The 16,088-nt window shown below is 42.3% G+C and overlaps 1 protein-coding gene across 1 annotated transcript; it reads right to left on the reverse strand.

The window, feature by feature from the left end:
- Nucleotides 1–543: 543 nt before the first annotated feature.
- Nucleotides 544–1,704, reverse strand: LOC119720414 (G-protein coupled receptor moody-like). Its single transcript, XM_038190079.1, has one exon. The coding sequence runs from the start codon at nt 1,702–1,704 to the stop codon at nt 544–546; it is 1,161 nt and encodes a 386-aa protein (XP_038046007.1).
- Between the last annotated feature and the right edge of the window lie 14,384 nt (nt 1,705–16,088).

The following is a 16,088-nucleotide window of genomic DNA, read 5'->3' on the forward strand; positions in this document are numbered from 1 at the left end:
GCTTCTCGTGCCGACCCTGTTTCTACAAAACGACAGGGGATGTCAGCGAGTCCATAGCGCTATACCAGGCTGCTCCGGGTAGAGGAGCTCGTTAGACTTGGTTGCCAGTCCCCTTAGTTGAATGACCACTCTGATCACCAACCCGGGTAGGTAGAGCTCGTAGGCCTAGGTTGGCAGCCTGCCTAGGAGAAGGTCCACTCCGATCGCAAATCCAGGTGGGTAAAACTCGTTATATAGTCTTGGTTGTCAGTATACCTCAGTCAATCCCCCACCGTACGTCACGGCGTTAGGTAGTCTCCGATCAGTGACTGGAGTTCTGGCATGACGGTGCCGCGCTTTGGTGTCGCCGGTTGGCTCAGATTCCCCGTGCCATCGGATCCAACTCCTCGGGGTCAATTCTTGTGAGGTTTGTGGATGGTGCACCCCCTTTCTCACATTAATCTCTTCACTGCGCAGGTTTATTTACTCTCATCAATTCGACTTCATCCATTGCTACATTTGTTGGACCCGGCCGAGACGTACGGTACTGTGTACATGGCGATCTTACTTGCCCCTGGAGAGCAAAGCTTTTAGCAACCGAGATGGTTCGGGGATATCAGCCCATCGATGACGCAAGATGCATAGCATGATATCCTTGAACATGGGATGCCTGGCTCCATACAGCAATGGGTTGACAGCGCTGTTGGCAAACAAGAAGATGACACCGTACAGGAAGAGGTTGTCCAACCCTAGCATGAGAAAGACGCAGTTTGGTAACGGGAGAAGGAAACAGACACAGGACACAATGAATAGATTCTTGGTGATCTGAATCTGATGCTTGTGGATTCGCTCTTTGCGCAATTTGTCGGTGGCGATGCTGAATATGGGCTCTGCTTGGTTGGGTTCCGGGGAGCTGGTGGTGGTTAAGATGCGAACGCTAGAGCAGACTCGTCGTTCCTTCTTGAAGTGCCGCCAAAGAAAGACATAGATGATGCCGTAACAGATGAGAGTGATGGTAAGCGGGCCGGGGTAGAGGATTCCAGCAAGCAGAAACTTGTACAGACCCGATGTTGGGTTTTCGTTGTCATCCAAACACATGTGGAAGTTGATGTTGTAGCTGAGACGACCCACGCCGGTAGCCAGCAGAATGGTGGTAAGCATGATGGGAGCCAGCCAGATGATGACAACCATTGGGATCAGTGTGCAAGCCGTGTATATCTTCTTGTATGCGGTGGCGTGCTTGGTAATCAGCAGCATGCGATTGACAGCAATGGCTGCGATGCTGAACATCATCACCCCCGCTGCGATGGGCGACAGGAAGGCCACGGTCAGGCATAGATTCTCCAGCGAGGGCGGGAGACTGCTGCGTATCAACACTATCACTGCATTCGGCAGAGCGCACAGACACATCAGGAGGTCAGCTACGCTGAGATTGGCCACAAATACATTGGTTATGGTCTGCAGCCTGCATGACAAGGCAACTGCCATCAGGACGATGGCATTCCCCGTAATGCCAATCAGGGAGATGATTAACACACTAATGGAAACAAAGACTCGGCCACCGTATGTGTACTGCGATGTGCTATTAGAATCCTGCCAGTTAGTGATGTTGAAAGGACCAGCAAGTAACGGTAGAGTGGTGGTGCTGTTATACAACACTGTCGAATTACTGCTGTCGAAAACATCAGAAACTAACGGTAGGGCAGTTGTGTTATGCCACGCCATTGTCCATGGCACTCTGTGGGTTCAAACCACAGATTGTGACTGATGGAAGTTTCAGTATTGCAAGGATCTGATAGTCACTTGTGATGCTGCATACATGCAAACTTGAACATCAGCTGTGAATAATGCTCTTAAGAATCAAGACAGAGCTTGTCATTGAGAGCCCGTGGGGTTCCTGGTTCTGTGTGATTTGCACCGAGAGGCAAGCCAGTCTTTTTATAGTGGTCTTTTGGAAACTGAAACAATATGTGTCGTCCTGTCAGAGATGGGGTTTTCCAGGCATGCATGTGATTTCTTACTGAATGAAAGTGAAACATAAATATAGCATTGATGGTTTGTTTGTATACCCATGAACTTGTACATGTATTTATCGACTAATATGTTCCTAAAAAAATCATTTATAGGCAGGGTAAAGTCTCACAAGATTGAAACCATGGTACATTTTTGGAGTTACTCCCAGCGGTAGAAATCAAGTTCTGTTCCATTCCCATTTTTTTGTACACTTGGTGAGTTACCTTTGCTCGATTGACGCTTGAATAACGATTTTTTTAAAAATATTATTATATTTTTAAATATCATTATTGCATTCTGCAAGTATAATATGTACCTACATGAACCTGTTTTTTCTGTTCAAGAAAATAAATCACAAGCGTGTTTGTTAAGACTCGAGCCCACAGCCTTCTACTGACTAGTGCAGATGCCAATAAGCACCTAGTTCAACCTGCTGAGGATGGCCGGCCAGTTTGGATGTCATATAGCAGCAATAGTGGGGGGGGGGCAATGTACTTCCGTTGGCATGTCATGTTAATTTATGGCAACCATTATAAATGTAATCTTATGAGTCCTGAGAACAAGAAAATTGATGTTGCCATTTTTTCCATTGACCTTTAGTGACCTTGACCTGAGGTCAAAGTTCATGGTTCATTTTCACCTAAAATTTGCCTTTCGGAAGGGTTTGCGAAGATTTTCTAGGCAAGTAAGCACACATTGTATTTGGTTGAGAATTTCTCCATAATAATAAATGTTATTATTAATGTATTTATGGGTTTTCCTGAAGAAAACATGGGAAAATGTCACTTTTGCCCGAAAAGGGCCGGGTTGTTTTGACCATCTCACGCAGATTCCGCCCCCCCCCCATGACCTCGGCCATCGAGTGACGAAAAATTATGAAACTCGGTACATGCATAGAACAACTTAACATGAACAAACCCAAGAAATTTCATGACTATGGGTCAAAGGGTTTTGGAATTACGGCCAATTAATAATCATAAGCACATATGGTAATTCAAATGTGTACCCTACGTATATGGGGAAATGCAGTTTTGACGGAGGGTAGCGCCGAAAATATTTCGCTGCGCGGCAACCTGTGTTTCGAATTTTATGTTTTTGGTATCAAAAGATGTGCAAGACTCGAGGCTAAAAAGTCAGGACAGCTCAGGCCGCGAAATAAATAACTCTTTAAGAGTATTGCGGAAAAAGTTGAAAGGGGGGGGAATCTGCCCCCTTTTAGGGCAAAAATATGACCAACCCTTTAGGGCCTGGCATCTTAATATGAAATGTTGTAAAGTGTCCTCTGCAGTACCGCACTCACACAGGGTGTTTGTCGGTTGAGGAAAATCCCCACTCCTTCATGGTGCTTTTGGTGCGAGCCACTCCAGAGCGGAGGTGATTTAAGCACCTCCAGGTCTTCCATCCTAATGCCACCGCCACAATCCACAAACAGCCCAAGCCGCCGCATAATTATCGGCGATTTAATAGCCACAGCAGCATCATTGGCTATCATTCCAGCACAGACGTCGACGCTTTTGAATCGCTGGCCGAAGCAAGTCAACTGAGCCTTATTCACAATCAGGCATGCAACTTTTCCTCGGATCAGCTGATTTCCTCTTTTTTTATTTTCATTTCTGCCATTCAAACTTGAAAATCACTGTACAAAGTCTTCTGAATTTAGGAATTTCCTCTTTTTTGTTGAGTTTACAGTTGCATGCCTGCACAATGCGAAACTGTCGAAGTTTTTCCATAGTGGCGGCTGGAGATAAAGTTTCAACCCTGCTCTAGCCCTTGTGAGCCACAACATCGCCTCACTTAGCAACAAGATGGTCCTTGACCCCATTCCAAAGACCCGACATCGCCCTATTGGAATCAAAGTGACTGCTGCTGTCTCTTTGCAACAATTCCATTCCACCGCTGTTTCAACTTAGTAAGGCCAACTGTGAAGGCTTCACCAATGAGCTCAAACACCATCTAGCTGACATTGATCCAACCCCTGAATACTATGACACCGGTTTGTTGATGTGGTGGTGCAAGAACATCCCTAGGGGCTGCCGCACTGATTACATCCCAGGCTTAGAATCCCGTAGTGCTGAACTTTACAGGAAATAGAGACGCATGTATGAAAACGACTCTCTTGCTGTCGATACCATCTCATCTGGGGAGGAATTAATAACAGCCATATCAGAACAGCTTCAAAGCTTGTGGCAAACCCTTGTGGTAACCACCAATATGGCCAAGAAGCCAATATGGCCTCCAAGCCTGGAGTATAATATAAAAAAAGCTCAGCCAAGTGAACAGCATTGTAACATCACCGCCAACCAATAGCCCACAACAACTGCTATTTAAATGGTAAAGTGCCAAGTTCTCCTGATAAGCGACCGAAAGCCAAGCTCCGCCAGAAAGACCCCGCCATCGACCTTATTGGCTTCATCAAATCCTTCTCTGCTAATGAACTTGCGACTGGCATAAATAAAGAACAGGAAATCAACCAAACTGGATAACATTTTCACCAAAGAACTGAAACATCTTGGACCAAACGTCTCAAATTGGTTACTCCAGCTCATCAACACCTGCCTCGCCACACAAACAATACCTAAAGTGTGGCAAAAGTCGAATGTCATCGCCCTCCTAAAACCCGGAAAAGACCCAATGCATGTCAAAACTTATCGTCCCAAAGTCACACATTCAAGTTGCTGGAATATTTCCTCCTCAACCTTCTTGCCTCTTCATTGAGAAACAACTGATACAGGAACAGGCAGGCAGGCTTCCGTCCCGGCAAATCTACAACGGGACAGCTTCTAAACCTCACTCAGTACATTAAGGACTGCTTCCATCAGAAAAAAAATAGATCACTGGCGCTGTCTTTGTTGATCTTACAGCTGCTTTTGACAGTGTTAACCGTTGCTGACCCCTTCAGAAGATCCTGGACATGACAGCAGACCTGACCCTTATCCAGTTTATTGGTGTTCTATTGAAGAACCATCGTTTCTTTGTAGTATTCAAAGGCAGAGTAGAGTACGTCTTCAAAGGAACGGTCCCCCAAGGGAAGACGTTGACCGATGTTCTTGACCAGTCACAGCAGTGCTTCACTGTGAGTCACCTGAAAGCGATCAACCCTGCTATTAAGACCCAAGTGTGTGCCTCCTGGGTTGACCAGACTGGTGGCGTCTCCCCCACTACATGAGATGCCAATCAAGCCTGCAGAAGCCTTACCTGCAGGATCCAATGCAGGATGGAAGACCTGGAGGTGCTTAAATCACCTCCGCTCTGGAGTGGCTCGCACCAAAAGAAGTGGGGATTTTCCTCAACCGACAAACACCCTGTGCGAGTGTGGTACTGCAGAGGACACTTTACAACATTTCATATTTAGATGCCAGGCACTAAAGGGTTGGTCATATTTAGGCCCTAAAAGGGGGGGGGGCGGATTTTCCCTCTTTCAACTTTTTCCGCGATACTCTTGAAAAAAAATATTTATTTCACGGCCTGAGCTGTCCTGACTTTTTAGCCTCGAGTCTTGCACATCTTTTGATACCAAAAACAAAATTCGAACCACAGGTTGCCGCGCAGCGAAATATTTTCGGCGCTACCCTCCGTCAAAACTGAATTTCCCCATATACGTAGTGTACACAATTGCATTACCATACGTGCTTATGAATAATTAATTAGCCGTAATTCCAAAACCCTTTAACCCATAGTCATGAAATTTCTTGGGTTTGTTCATGTTATGTTGTTCTATGCATGTACCAAGTTTCATAATTCTTCGTCACTCGATGGCCGAGGTCATGGGATGGTCAAAACAACCCAGCCCTTTTCGGGCAAAAGTGACATTTTCCCATGTTTTCTTCAGGAAAACCCATAAATACATTAATAATAACATTTATTATTATGGAGAAACTCTCAACCAAATACAGTGTGTGCTCACTTGCCTGGAAAATCTTCGCAAACCCTTCCGAAAGGCAAATTTTAAGTGAAAATGAACCATGAACTTTGACCTCAGGTCAAGGTCACTAAAGGTCAATGGAAAAAATGGCAACATCAATTTTCTTGTTCTCAGGACTCATAAGATTACATTTATAATGGTTGCCATAAATTAACATGACATGCCAACGGAAGTACATTGCCCCCCCCCCCCCCACTAGCAGGTGAAAGTTGCGTTTTTTATATATTGCTGATACTTGATCGCTCATGGATAGATGGCAGTCGAGGATTACACCTAGATTTCTGCACTTGGAGGATGACTGAATTACAGTTTCACCAATGACGATGCGGTAATACTGTGAGTAATCGTTTTGGCTGACAAAGTGTGCAATTGAGAGTTTTTTGGTGGGGTATGCCTGAGATCAAAATCACTTGTGAAATGCGATCAAAACCTCGGTTTGCTCCATAATTATACTCCCCCGATCAGTCGGCACTATTTTGGAGCTATACGGCACTATTTTGGAGCTATTTTACGGCGGGAAAAAGACTGTTAATAGTAGTAGTAGAAACATTTATTCAATGTTGCCATTTCCACACAATAAAATGTTACAATGCCGTGTAAACATTATTATACAGAATAAAATGCAATGAATTATGTAATTGAGTATTTACGGTTACTTGAACAGAATGCTTGTAAAATGAGGATTTTGTTTTAAAATTAATATTTAATTATGGTTTTCCCAGTTACTTCAACAATTGTATAATATAGCATTCCTTGGAAAGATACTTTAATTTCGTTCCAGAACGTCGTTGGGCTCCATTGTTTATTCCGAATTCGAATGTAATTCCTATTATGTCTCCAGTGTAATTCGCACATATAATATAAAGCATTCAGATTTGTCCACGTTTCGGGAAATTCGTCTAATGTGGAGATAGGTGTTGAATTAAAAAAACATGCTTTATTATTTTTTTAATTTGTTACTCGTAGTTTCGTTTCCTTTCGTTTCCTTTCGTTTCCTTTCGTTTCCTTTCGTACTTTCGTTTCGTTTCGTTTAGGTATATGTTCTGATACCTTTATATTTGCGGGCCGCGTTCCTGTACTTCTGTCAGAAGTCAGCACAGTTAATCAAAAGACATCGTCGGCAATGTTTTTTTTTTAGTTTTTTATTTTCGTCTTTAAATCTCTTCGTACATTTCTGTTACTGAATATATTGTAGTAAATTTTGTAATAAATTGTGTGTAGGGCCTACCTATATTTCCTATGAATCCCAAGTAAAATTAATACAATAAATTAATGCAAAATTATATTGAGCATTATTTTCTCTCGCCCATTGTTGAAAGTCTCGAACGAGACGATGATGGATCCATAATTTTACCTGATTTCAGTGTTCCTTTTTTTCTCAAAGAGAGAAAATTTATTTTGTCTGACAAGTCTTGCTTTCTGGTAGTAGGCCCTACTTTCAAACCTGTGAAATCACTGGCTGTTCTTGACTAAACTTATCACTCTCGCAAAACACAGCATTGTTAATATTGTTTGTAAAAAATAATGAGGAAGTTTGAGGGGAAAAAAACAATGACTATACCGGTACATGTTTTTGAACATTTTGAAATAGGCCTATATACCTTTTGTCCGGAACAGCAATGTGTTTACAATCTATCCAGTTCCCTTTCCCACACAGTTCCTGAATAAATTAACCTCGAAAAAAATACACTTTTTTGTAAATTTCAGTTGCCAGTAGGCACTGAGAGCTATGGATTTTTTTGAATCTGCGCAAATTCACATTTTCAAGAACTTGTATTCTAATAAACTGTTATGTTGAGAAATTGACTCCTACTTTTTTCACTTTAGTCATGAAATTTCTTGGGTTTGTTCATGTTATGTTGTTCTATGCATGTACCAAGTTTCATAATTTTTCGTCACTCGATGGCCGAGGTCATGGGGGGGGGGGCGGAATCTGCGTGAGATGGTCAAAACAACCCAGCCCTTTTCGGGCAAAAGTGACATTTTCCCATGTTTTCTTCAGGAAAACCCATAAATACATTAATAATAACATTTATTATTATGGAGAAACTCTCAACCAAATACAATATGTGCTCACTTGCCTGGAAAATCTTTGCAAACCCTTCCGAAAGGCAAATTTTAGGTGAAAATGACCCATGAACTTTGACCTCAGGTCAAGGTCACTAAAGGTCAATGGAAAAAATGGCAACATCAATTTTCTTGTTCTCAGGACTCATAAGATTACATTTATAATGGTTGCCAAAAATTAACATGAAATTTCGACGGGAACCCAAATCTGCACATTGGCCCCCCTACTACAAGTTCCAAAGATAATTATTTTAATGGCAACTTTGAAAATACGGTGGCTTGCACTTTTAATCCTAATGTTGACGTCCACTCGTTTCTCTCAACTCTCATGACAGGCATACCGATGTTAAAGACCGTGTTTGCAGGTTATAAGCACCTGTCATATCTGATCTCCATCCCCCTCCTTGTCTACCATCCCACACAGATCTAACAGGGGATGGAAACAGCTAAAAAACAGATGTACACTCTAAAGACCTTACTCGTTCTGGATTGTGTGTCACTGCACTTGTTGTTGCACGGTTTAGTTCTGTTTGACGGTCTGGAATTTGTAAAACCGAATTTCACTTTCATTTTGTCAGACTTTGTGATGTATAAGCCATTGCCCTTTTGATTTTATGTGTTTTTATGTTCTTTTGAGTTTGATATAGAACTAAAAATAAAAACCGGATATAGCAATTTTGTGGGTAAAAAGAAAGTAAAGTTTTGTGGTTTCAGGTTTGGATTCTGAATCAAGAAATTGTGTTTTTAAAGTTGGTTAACCTACTGTGTAAACCTCTCTCGATCCATGTTTTTTTTTTAACGGGGCATCTTATAAATGAATTGAATTTATAAAAAATTAACAAATTACTCATCAAAATTTACATATACACATAAAAAAAATGAGTATAAAGCATTATAAAAATTGCTACCGTGCTGCAAACCAGGTCATATCTGATGTATTATGTTGGAGACTTCCATGCCCCTTATAGAGGAAACAGACCTTTGAACTACATTGGTGTGATTGGCAGAGACACCCAATGTGAAATTGAAGACCTAACGTACATAATTAGGGATAAAGACACCTGGCGTGGCGTTGTGAACGAGATCTCGGTTGCGACCAGTAGATGATAATAATGATGATGTCCCCTGTATACGTATTAAAACCCTGCGAAGCTAAAGTCGGGTTCTGCAACCCGCGGCAAAAGATTGTACATTCTGTCACGTAGGCATTAGCTGCCGCGCAATAGGTCGCTTCATATACGGGCTTTGACAGCTACAGCTGTGCAAAACACAAGCACGTGCTCGCTCGCAGGCAGTTACAAATTTAGCTGATTCTTAGTGACAACTCCAAATTATGGATCAAGCTAAAGAGGGCATATCTCGAAAGAGAGTCAAGCTACAATTTTGATGTAAAATTTGTGATGTAATAATAATTTGTGATGTAGTAATAATCAACTTTGATGACCCATCCTCATCTCCCTAAGACACGAGCACATTCATTCCAAAAGTAAGTGGAGTCTGTGGCCAGAAAATGCCTCAGATTGCACCAGATAGCATCTACAATGCAAACATTTCTCGGGGCTATTAAGCGGCCCCCGGACCCCACGCCTTCATAGTTCCACTATAGGCTATATGATTAAAATACATTATAGTTGAATTGAATTTGTATTTTTCGAGCAATTTTTTTTTGAATGATTACAGTGCAAGCTCTTAGTCTTCAGGAGTCGGACTTACTGACCCTAACTCAATGAGCCCCTTACCGACTTCCATTATAGAACTCTTTCGGGACTCGGTACCCGGCCCACCAAACCTCCTTCCCATCCATGTTACTCGAAAGTCAGGCACCATGAAGGGAGGAAACGAGGTGGCACCCTCAGTCTTGCTGCCGAGTCAGCAAAAGAACCCCGTACCTATATGCGCCAACCTGGACTTCGCAGAAAGTTTCAACTTGTGAATCAAACTTACCGACCGACCGACCGACCGACCGAGCTACCTGATGTTGGTAAATGACGAAGGGAAATTAATACTCTTAAACTAAATGGCAAAGCCGCGTGCAACGAAAACCAACAAAAAATGACACTCAGTGGGCTCGAACCCCTAACCCTGGGTCCTCTGTCAGACAGCTTAACAACTAGGCTGTTTCAGCAGGCGCTTTTGTCCTTGCATGTAAAAGAAACAATTCTTATTTCTGCAGTGGGATCGAGTCACATGGTTGTTCATAGGGGCGTGATAGATGCACCGCGTTATACGAACGAGTGATATTACGTAACTCCTTTCTACAATCATTATTTTGTACCGAGCAGTCGACTAATCGTTCCGAATCCACACTTTTTGACCACACAAACAGATTTGTAGTTCCGAATCCACACTTTAAACAAAAGTGTGACGTCATAGCAATGGTTTAAACTAAACTAAACTCACGATGACATGTTTGACGGGACGACATTTTAACGTGTGTAAAATCACCCTGATTTTACACACGTCAAAATGTCATCGTTTTTGCTTGACAGCATTATTTGCCTTGCAGGTACATTTACTTCATTAAATGAGCTGCTACAATGTTTTGCAATAGTCCCCATTACTATAATTTGGTCCTTTTAAACAGTGCCTTGACTCCACCGAAAATCCACTACGACTCTTTGAGAGAATCAATAAACCCCATTGGAGAGTCACCCTAGCCCCATAGAAAAGTCACCTAAGCCCCATAGGAGAGTCACCTAAGCCCCATGAAAGAGTCACCTTAACCCAATAGTACATTCACCTCAACCCCATTGGAGAGTCACAGTAAACTTGCAGCAGTGACTCTTCAAAAAGCTTATGAGAGTCATTGTGACTCTGGAAAAGGAGTAAATATGGAGACTATTTAACGGAGTCAGTTTTGACAAAGTTGTTGGACTCCATTAAAAGAGTAAGCCCGACTCTGATTTGGCTATGAGTGTATGCAAAATCGCCAGTGTCTTCCCGTGTAGGCAAGTTTCACGCATTTCAACTGCATACAGGTTTTAAATACTAAACAGCATTGTCTGTCTCTATTTTGATATGTGTCAGAGACACTTTCGAATTTAGCAACAAATTTCAGTGTTGGAGTCGAGTCCTCAAAGCCGGGTGCCGAGTTCTCCGACTTCTTTTAGGGGCCGCGTCCAGGGCCGAGTCCAAGTACACTGTGACGAGTCCGAGTCCACAGCACCGAGTACGAGTACATTCAAGGCCGAGTACTGGGTCGAGTCCGAGTACCTAAGTCCGAGTCCGAGTCCGAGTTTGAGTACAATACCAACAAAGTACAAAAATAAATTCAAAAAAATATTATACAATTAAAATAGAATAAAAACAAACATAACATGCATTCCACCCTTCCTTTCTAACTCAGTCTGGTTAACACTAAACACGTTATAAAAAAAATATTAGTGTGAACAATGTAAAAATAAAAATTAAACAAAATTCATCAAATCAGTGAATGACCTGGCAGTTTGTTTTCACCATTTCTTAAAATTACAAGAACAGAAATCATTGATAGCTGAGTAAATACCTGAAGTAGTGGCTATTTTGGAAACCCTTTCCAGACAACAAACTCGATTAAGTACACAATAACATTTTGTTAATAAAAAATTAACAAAACCAACTAAAGCAAGACTTCAATTGCTGGTTGTTTGTTATTACATATTGAAAAAGCCGTGAAGCCACGAGTGAACATATATATGAAGCGTGAGCTTGGCTGGCTCCCGATTCACGAATCCTCAGTGTATAAATTAAAAGTAATAAACATTGGGGAGGCGGGAACTGGACTAATTAGCCGTAACACAGACTGCAAAGGCGCCATGGTGCACCAGGTTGAGCAATGAAATCGATTTAAAAGCAATGTACTTGATTTGTACTCCCCAGTACGGGGGTCGAGTACCGAGTACCAAACCGTCGAGTCCGTGCGCAATTCGAGTACGAAGAATCGAGTCCGGGCCAAGTCCATTTTTTTTTCCGAGTACTAATAGTCGAGTACGGGCCGAGTTCTTGTGTGTACTCGAGTTGTACTTAAGTACGAGTATGAGTACGAGTACTCCAACATTGAACATTCGTGGCCTATTGCCATTTTGCAATACGCTGGTTGCACGCAAACATTACCGTTGTGATTTTGAATGCATATCAGGAGGCGGGCCTCAAGCCTATAATGCACGTCATGCATATAATTTTCCTACATTAGCAGGATTGCCTCCTAATGTATTCAGAATTCATTGGTAGCTGCCTCTCCCCACATTTGAAGTCCGAAGGACAATGGGGATAGGGAACCACACTATAATGCGAGCAGATTAGTCGATAATTATGCAACTAGATTGCGTATGTCCTGGAGACCAATCAGTGGACGCCTTCAACACGCGCGTAATGTGAACTCCCCGCGCTGGGATCGCTGGGCAGGGATGGGTTGATGAGCTTCACGGAATCTTGTGAAGAAAGTGGGGATGGTATAGTGGGTAACTTATGATGACCTTGTTACAATGCCGCAGCTGTAGTAAAGCGGTCCGAAATTGCATACGCCGGCGAAATCACGATTTGCATGCCCTCAAATTCTTCAGTACTTGAGCATATTGTGGGCCATGCACTTGAGGGTTTGTGAACGATCAGGGTGGAGCCGTGCACAGGAATGTGAGCTTGTATTTCTGTGCAATTTGGATGAAATTGGGACCCCGAAGCGCTCTATTTTTTAATGGAGTGTAGGCACCGTTTTTAAAAATGGTGATGGGCTTCAGGACTATTTTTAGGGGTGATCATAATTCGGATGGAAATTTCTCCCCAAATCATCTACTTACTCCCAAAAAAACTGAAAAGAAAAGGAAAGATGATCAAATGAGCTCTAATTTTGATGGTGTCTCGAACACCATGGAGAGTAACTTGTGAGTGTTTTTCCTGACTTTCTGAGGTTGGGGAACTCATCATGGGTGAGCTTACTGCACCCATAGGGTCACTTTTAAAAGCGGACACTCATGGAAACTCTCGGACAGTAGGTGGCGCTCTTCATCCCTGCCGACTGACGTGAGACGCTTTTTCCGACAGGCCGATGTCGCCGGCCAGATTCTGCTAAGTCACGCGTCCCCGCCTGGCTGGCTCTTAAAATCTCTGGCCGGTTGCAATTTGCCACTCTGCAACACACCCGACACCTGCCCCCCCCCCCCCAGCAACTATTTTTAAAAGCGATAATTAAAATACACATCGAAAAATAAAACTACCAAGTTGTTGCGAAATACCTTACTAGGATGTTGGTAAACGGCAGTCTAACGCATCCTGTAAAATTAGGGCACCTGGTGTGAAGTCATTTTCAAGAAAAATTGTACTTTTGTACACATTTCCAAGCCGACCACCGTTGGAAAAACCGAATTATTTTTCAACTACTGCTTTAAATTTACCATTTTTTTTTCAGTCCAAATTTTGTTTGCTTTTGGTTCCATGTTTATAAACGAGTGCAGGCCAGCTAGCCTGGTTCCCATACCTTACAATTTTCCGGCATTTTTGATCTATTTCATCTTTAGTGGAGTCAAGGAACCAGACTTCTTGAACATCTGTGTTTTTCTTGTTTTTTTCCCAGCATTTTAGAGCACCATACTTCAGAAATGTCAGCGTAACAATATTTTGATCTATTATACTAACCCCCCCCCCAAAAAAAAAAAATACTTCATTTCTGAAAATTACAGCAAAAGCCAATGATCTACATGTACATTCCCTTTAAAGAACTATAACATCCTGTAAGGGGCCATTCAAAATTCTCAATGTTTTTAAATTTGGATTTTTTCTAAATTGTTTTGACTCACCTACCCACCCCTATTTTCGATTTGAAAAATAAGATGTGTTATGCAGTATCAAAAATCCAAATACATGCGCTTGCATGAACACACATTCGTAAACACCGGCAGTTGTAGACCCCCTTGGTTTTGTACACAAATTTCAATCAAGGACTATCGGTCAATTGTAGACGTATTGTTTGTGTCCTTACCCTTTTGTCCTTAGTCCACGATTGCCGGTGTGTAAATACTCATGTACACACAGTACATGTACAGCACGCCCGTCTGTACTGTCGGTCTGTATTGGGGACAAAGGTGGAAAACAAATGCACGCAAGGAACGCTGGTGCATAGGCAGGTCAAAATATCTAGATTTTAGTTTTTGCTTGCTTTTTTTTGAAAAGTAAATTGGGATTTTCAATTATTAACCTTGACCCACTCATCCACAATTTGGAAAAAGAAAATCAAATTCAAAACATAGACAGTCTTTGGAATGGTCCCCAACAAATAAATTTGCTGGTTTGCTTTTGCAGGCCTTTACACATTTTTGAAAGTTGGTTTTAAATGGCGCGCTTCACTTCTAAACTTGCGCACAAAATTCAGAATTAACGATATAAGGAGCGTCCTACACTTAATTCCAGAGTTGAAATTAATTAATTAATTGATTGCTTGATTTGACATGGGCCGATTTTTTGTTTTTGTGCGATGTCTCATTTGAATGCTCATAGAAGTTGTTGATTTGTTTCGTTTAGTTCTATTTGTAAACAACATAGTTATTGAGGTAAAAGACTTTTTTGACACGACGTATGATCTGACGTTGCGCTGGCATATACTATCGAATTAACACTAGCACTGTACAAGAGTCGCCCAGGCGCAGATCCAGGGTACGTGTTCGGGGGTCACACCCCCCCCCCCCAGCTCTGTCAAAGAGATTGTGCATAGAATTACTTTAAAAATAGTACAATCCCCCTCCCCTCCCCTCTATCTCTCCGACACCCCCCCCCCAAAAAAAAATACTTGTACCATGACGTCCGACTGTGTACAAAATACGGACAGGACAGAGGCAGCTTGGTTAGGGGGGGGGGGACTTTTACATTTTTTCCTTTCTATAGTATTTATAATCGTCAGATTTGAACAGCGCACCCATTGAAAGCATGGTGCGAGCCATAATATACATCATATCTTTATTTGTTCCCGTGTAATATTGTATATGGCGTTTCTTACGTCAATTGCAAATTACGCCATTAATAATATTAGTCATATTGATCGAACGAAACTTAATTTTGATTATAGTCAATTATCAAATATTCATTGATTTATCATATTATTATAGACCAATGCCTCGTTTTAAATATCATCGTATAGACCTGCCGCGCAGGTGTACATAACAAACTAAATCAAAGTGTAATAAAATAAAGGATTAAAAAAAAATCGAACAGTTATGTGCTAGCCAAGCATTCAGGGATCGGTCTGAGCCATAACAATGCCCCAGCCAATCCCTTAGGACTCTTCCGGGATCTCGGCGTTCCTGACCAATACACACTTCCTTCCCTATCCATCCATATAACCCCGGAGGGCCAGGCGCCATGTAGAAGCAAAGAGCTAAGGGAGGAACAGGGCGGAACCCTAAGCCCTGATCCCCCCAGTGGACCACATGCCCTGAACCTGTATGAAAACAGTACCAGCAGCAGTGCTTACCGATTAAGCTAAGGGACTGTTGGTATTTTACGACGGGAAATAAAACATCTTAAAAAGATGTACAGAATGCGTGGTTTGAAAAGCAAAAAGTCACCGACAGGATTCGAACCCAGGTTCCGCGATTCGAGGACGACAAATCTAACCACTAGGCCATTCGGATTCCTTGGAATTCTTTTCAAAAAATATTTGTCTTAATTGGCAAAAAAACGTGGAACAGGGCTGTGTGCATCTGTCATGGCTCCATGGACGAAAATAAGTCGACAGTTTCGAGCAATAATGAGCAATCTGTTGTCATTTGTTTGGGCAATTACATACGGCTACCTCGTTAATCGTGAGCGTATACGTGTGCTAAACATACTCATCGTTACCCATCGATCGAAACACCATTAGGTTTTTTTTTTTAAAGGAATTAGGTGCGTAAATCAGGGGCGGATCCAGGAATTTTTGCGGGGGGGGGTTCAGGCCCGTCAGATGTTTGTATCCGATTGATGCAGACAGGTGGACCGTGTTATAGTTATAATAATTATAAATATATTATGGGTGAAAACCGTGGGAGTCCTCAATCCGCAAGCCAACGTTGGACCACCGGTGGCTGGGGAGCGGCTTGTCGGCATCGGCACGCAGACCCAAAACATCATCAGTGGTCCGCCAGTGGCGCCCCAAAACCGC

Source organism: Patiria miniata, unplaced genomic scaffold (genome assembly GCF_015706575.1).
Source record: "Patiria miniata isolate m_02_andy unplaced genomic scaffold, ASM1570657v1 HiC_scaffold_9, whole genome shotgun sequence".
Taxonomy (NCBI): Eukaryota; Metazoa; Echinodermata; class Asteroidea; order Valvatida; family Asterinidae; genus Patiria; species Patiria miniata.